The 6000-nt window shown below is 35.8% G+C and overlaps 1 protein-coding gene across 1 annotated transcript in view; it reads right to left on the reverse strand.

The window, feature by feature from the left end:
• Positions 1–5649, reverse strand: part of LOC124716735 (DNA topoisomerase 2) — a 137938-nt gene extending 132289 nt beyond the window's left edge. Inside the window, exons 1-2 of the mRNA XM_047243279.1 lie at positions 5496–5649; positions 1359–1539 (exon numbers count right to left, since the gene is read on the reverse strand). Of these exons, the coding sequence (XP_047099235.1) occupies positions 1359–1539; positions 5496–5649 (335 nt within the window). The remainder of the gene's footprint in view (positions 1–1358; positions 1540–5495) is intronic.
• Between the last annotated feature and the right edge of the window lie 351 nt (positions 5650–6000).

The following is a 6000-nucleotide window of genomic DNA, read 5'->3' on the forward strand; positions in this document are numbered from 1 at the left end:
TTCATTAAAAAGAATTCACATGATTTTCTATACAATGTATTATATTTCAGGCTAAAATGTATAACAAAGAAATTGATGTGTTACACTCAATATGTACCTACTAACAGTTAAAATCACTATTCTTTTTAAGAATATTTGTAATTACAAAATTTGTAGCACACTTAAAATTCACATTATTAATTGCACAACCTAACACTAATTATTAAATTCATTTCTGGATTAATTTATGAAATGATATATTTTAGCAATGATTCCTCTTTTGTTTTGTAAACTCTTAATTTGTAAACTCTTTGGAGTATTGTGAGTACACAGAATGTAAGTAGTGGAGGGCATGCCTTTGATGGAAACACACGTATTTTGCTAAACCTGCCAACAACAATGTAATTACCCGTTTTTGAACGTGGAAATTGTTACGTCAGTGTGATTTAGAATAATGGGATAAAATCAAAAGATATTCATAGCAAGACGCAACTCTGCAACAGTTATTTTGTCATCACGAACCTAAGAAATCTCAATTTTCAGCTGCAAGAAAGTACTCTTAGACAAGACTGAGCCATTGACGACGAGATAATGAAGGTAAGTAAAAAAGTTGTTCTTCTGTAATCTTACTCCCCTAAGTTCTCAAGATTTGTGCAGGGAATGTAATTTAATGGTGATTAAAGATTACAACAGGGAAGTATGAAACTAACGGCACTGAAAATAGCAGTTTCTCAGCAAATATTGGGTAGTTCTGTTTCTACATGCTAGCCATTCTGAAAGAACTATGATGAAATATTTGACAACAGTGTAATACCCCTTTTTGCATCATGTCAAAGGAAGATGAATATTTGATCAATCTCACATTCTGGTATGAAGAAAATCACCAATGTTTGCAAGAATGTTACAACATGGGCCAGGACATCGTCACGATATCTGTTGAGAGTGTATATGTGTGAAAAGTATGTGAATGGAAATTCATATTTGGCCATGTTGCAAATGTGGTCAATGCATCGTCTCCAAGACGGGGGAGTCTTACGTCACATGTGGTTCCCATAGGATGTGGAGCAAGCAGTGTGCTATTCAGTTGCACAAATTCGTCTAAGAACAATTTTGAGGCAGCTGGATTGGGTATGGTTGACATCAGCAGCATCATTAAAATGGCCACCACCAAGCAAGGACCATGCCAGCCAAGTCATTGTGTGAAATAATCCAGTTCCACAGGGCTAAACTTCAGCACAAGACAAAGATTTTTTATTTGGAAGGCACAATTGTACACATACATAGGTTTCATACATAAGTACTCTACTACATGATATACTGTTTTGACATATGAGCACAGAGACATCTCTCCCATGATACACTACACTGCAGTTACTTACTGGTCAATATCAATTTTTATGCAGTCCATCTTTGGATCTCTCTGCTTATTATCTGCAGCATTTACCAGAATTTCATCAAAAATTTTGTACAGACCAGGTACGTACGTAATATCTTTTTGTACCATCATTTCCTGCTCTGTATCAAATATCCACATAAGTTCTGTGACAGGTTCAACAGAGCCTGAAATAAATGACATGAGAGGTATATTATATCTCAAAGCATTTCACTGCTAAACAAACAATGCAATCAAATTAGTCTATTAATTACAGATATTTGGTGCAGGAGGGCAGGGAGGGGATTTTTTTTTTTGGGGGGGGGGGGGGGGGTTCAACAGCTTCAGTCATTTATAATAATAATTAATAGTAACAAAGGTGAAAAAATCTAAATTAGCCAGAGCAGTACCTCCCCCTCCAGGTTTTGTAGATTTCTTCCATCTAGCACACACAAATTTTACATTTTCTCCTTACTTCTGTTCCAGTTTCTCTTACGGAAAGTACTATTTAAAGTACTGAAAGTTAGCGTTTTACACTTGTTCTCCGAATCTTTGTACTTAAAAGCTAGTTCCAGTAACTGATGGACAGCCTTAACTTTATTATTCAATTTATATTGTTACTGGTTGGATTACACTATTGCAAGGACAAAGCAAGATCTCTACTACATAATATTTTCAAGAGTGGAGTATTAAAGAATGACAGGCCACAAATCTTCAGTAAGAAAAATCACCTCACAGTCAACATAACACAGAGCACCATATTCTGCTATGTATTAATAGTGAATAGCAAGTTATTTCTCTTAACACACACTAATCATCAGATTAGCATAAAGAATACAAATAAAATATTTGAAGTAAAAGAAAATGTGCACCTCTGAACAACAAAGTTTCTCGACACACAGCGATTTAATTGGTGGCTACATCAATGCTTACAATGCAGAGGGTACTTCTCGTATCAAAGTAACAAATGAAATTTCAACCTTATCAATTACAGTGAATTCAACACCTTTGAGAAGAATATGAAGGTCAACAACACAGACTCACTCCAGTGGTTTGACAGGAACCCAAGTGCCTTTGTGGATACACATTTTCAAGAATTACTCTCTTGAAATGTGTGGTGTAGCATGACTGACAATCTTGATTTGGCATTTTATGTTACGTCATTTTATAGGGGGCCATACTTAGACTTTCTCAAAAACGAGCTTCCAGCATTATATAAGAAGAGGTTCCTTCCGCTACAACAATGGATACGTTAATTACAGCATAACTGGGTCCCTCCACATTCTTGTCATTATGTGATATCATTTAAAATCTTACATTTCCTGGAAGACAGTTGCCAGAAATGGTCATGTTTCTTGGCCACAAAGTTCCCCACACCTCCACATTTAGATATTTGCCTGTCAGAATGGGTGAAAGGTGAAATATACAAAAGAACAGGAAACAAGAGAAACTGATCATTTTGATTATGAACCATGCTGGCCCATAAAAGATAACAGGACCTCAGAAGAGTTACAAGAGATTTTGTTTGGAGAATTCGAAACTGCATTGATGTTGGAATTTATAAAAATCAACTTTGCACTTAATCATTTGCCTTTGCTCAACATCTTCTGGGACTGGGTTAAATCTTAACACCTGACCTCTGTAACGATAAAAACTAGACATGTTAAATTGAATGTCTGATTGTCGATACTACAACCTCCTTCAGAAACACCCTGTATGTGGTTAGAGGCTGGTGATTTTTGTCTAATCAATTGGCTACTTTTACTGCATTCCACAACTAATATGTGAATATTATAATGGAAAAATAATTACATTTGTGTGTCCTTTTAAATGTCATTTTTGCCTGTCATTTTATGCGCTGGAGTAAATTAATGAAGTGTCAAGGTTTCCCTCCCTTCTTTTCTAGCCTGTTAGATTCCATGAAAAACTACAATTTTTTTAGCCATCTTCAGAATTTCTTTGGGAACTGTAAGTAACGCATGTGTCATAAGTAGCCAAAACTTTTGGTGTGTACCTTCAGCTAAGGCATGCAGTTATGCTAAGATAGGGCCACACTTCTGATCTTGACAAATACTGGAATACAAAGCTTCTGCAGTCCCTACAACATAGACTTTTCCTGCTGAAAATATATCATAGTTGCTGCACCATGGCTATGGAAGAGGAGGATTTATGTAACAATTATTTTGTTTAAATATGGTCTATTAATATCACTTTTCAAGAACCAAATGAACTGTTGGTAAATTTTGCCAGAGAAAGGTCATGTGAATATTCCTAATTATTTAGAAGCTCAGAGTGGTGCTAACTATCCTCTGTATTGTTCTGCAAATTTCTAATCTCACAGACAGTCAAATATTCCTATGGTGTTCTAGCCCCTCAACTGTCCTTTCTTATTCACCAATAATAGCAATATTAGGTTATGAATCGTATTGAATATGACACCTTCTTTGTGTCCTTCAATTTGTTGTTCTTGGTCCACAGTTTGTTTTACCTACATTTCACTTCATTGTTGTAAATAATGTGACATGCATCACTCATGTACGAAGTCCTCATTATACTAATTACTCATCCTTTAAAAACATGCACATTTTGCTTACATGAACTACTACACAATTTACTGTAGAGCACAAATGATCAAGAGAAATCAGTTAATTTGCTCATTTATGCCCTTAGCAGTTAATGTTATGCTATGTTTGGCAGAAGGCAATTTTCTCAAATTCACAAAACGATTTTACTGGTGCAAGATGTAATTTTATTCTGCACAGATGTAAATTTGATACAATTTAAATTTTTCATATTTAGCTGTAGTCGATATATAGAAAATTATTCAGCTCAAGTGAGCTCCATTAATTTTAAATGCGAATATTTTAGATTGGGCTCTGTTGTGACCATTATGGGTATCAATTTAAACTACAAAAAAATCTTATGCTCTGTAAATACAACTGGAAAAACATCTTATGATCACTGGAAGACAATGCAAGAGGTTACTCAAAAGTCAAACACAAAATACATCCACACCTAATTTATCCCTTTCATGCCAGAGTAGTGGAAATCTATTTGTGTGCTGTGGATGCAAGCCAGTCCTCCCTGAGTGTGCACACTGTCTGACAAACATTTCCCACTCACCCTGGTACTACTCTAGGCCTGCTTTCACAACCACAGTCCAATTTTATGGTAATTTGGGAAAATATTTGTGCATACATTCAAATGTTTTTATCTTCATTTTGAATAAAGTTTTTCTGGATCTTTTAGACAATCTGTCTAATCTTTTCATATTTTCTATCAGATCCGTAGTTTTGCACACATCACTAGTGGAGTGGGTGTTTTATTATTTAAAAAGTATATTTAATGTTATTTCTGTTTTCACATGCACAGTAATGTTTATTTACACTGTTTAAATTACATTTCTGTACATTCTTTTATGTTAGTTTCATGGCAAAGAGTCTTCTGTGTGTGATAACTCTTCAAGTGTGAAAAGGTTCAGATTATTTTATTTCATTCCTTAGAATCCAAGTGAAGAGATCAACACGTCAGTACAGAATTGAAACAAGGTGGGAAACTGGTGGTGCAACTGGAGCTGAAACCGCGCTTTGAGACTGAATGCAAATGTTAACTAGTCTTCCAACACAGCCACTAGATGCTGCATATGTCAAACTGCCATAGAAGTCAGGCATAGTGAAGCAGAGAAATACCCAGAGTGGTAGAACTGCTACAGCAGTCCACCACCTGAGCGATACAGTCCCTCCCGACACCTATACAAGTTCACAGGTGTGTAAGGATTCACTGACAAAAACCCATCTGATGACAAAACTAACCCTCCAAAACACTTGGTGGTAACTGTGACATAATAAATGTGACTGGTTATACAATTTGAAATTTAAATTGAAACTATCCTAAACAGCTGTATTGGCAGAAGCTTTCAAGTTTGGATTCACATCATTTACAGCAGGTTTCAAAGGCAGTAGGTAATTGTTCAAGACACACAACACCATTCAATACCCTCCTGTGCTGGCAAGTTTCCTTTTTGACAGTAGGCTGGGTACAATGGCTTTTTGTGATATCAGATACATTTGTAGGACTGTACTGTAGTTGTGTGCAATTTTATACCAACAATATAGTATCTTACAAGTTATTTAATTATACAAACCAATGTAAGTATCTGGGCGCAGCAAAATGTGCTCCAGCTGTGACTTCTTTTGATATATTTTCTCCACACTCAGGTTCTTTACATTCTTATTCACAGCAGTGGCTGTGTTGCTGCCAGCAGAGAGATTCTGCACTTCACTGGCAGCAACATTCATCCTCGAAGAAGAGTCCTGGAAAACAAGAGTGATATCAGAATATGTTACCCCAACTAGTACGTGGTAGCAAAAAATTTAACCATAAGAGATTCAAGCTGTAGCATTATGCCACTGCCCCCTTTGGAAATGGTCATTTTTCACTATGAAGTTTGGTTTTAGTCTTTTTAATATGTTCCCTCTAATTACTCAGTAAATAATCTTAGTAATACTTTTTGTAAGCACCCTCAGTTTGTCATCAATGGTGTGTTTTAGTACAATTATTCAGCTATCATGATGTGCAAAACAGTTTGTCCTCTAAGAAAAGTTCCCACTTATCAATCAAAAATAGCAGTGACTAAGTCAGAAGGCCAG

Source organism: Schistocerca piceifrons, chromosome 9 (genome assembly GCF_021461385.2).
Source record: "Schistocerca piceifrons isolate TAMUIC-IGC-003096 chromosome 9, iqSchPice1.1, whole genome shotgun sequence".
NCBI lineage: Eukaryota > Metazoa > Arthropoda > Insecta > Orthoptera > Acrididae > Schistocerca > Schistocerca piceifrons.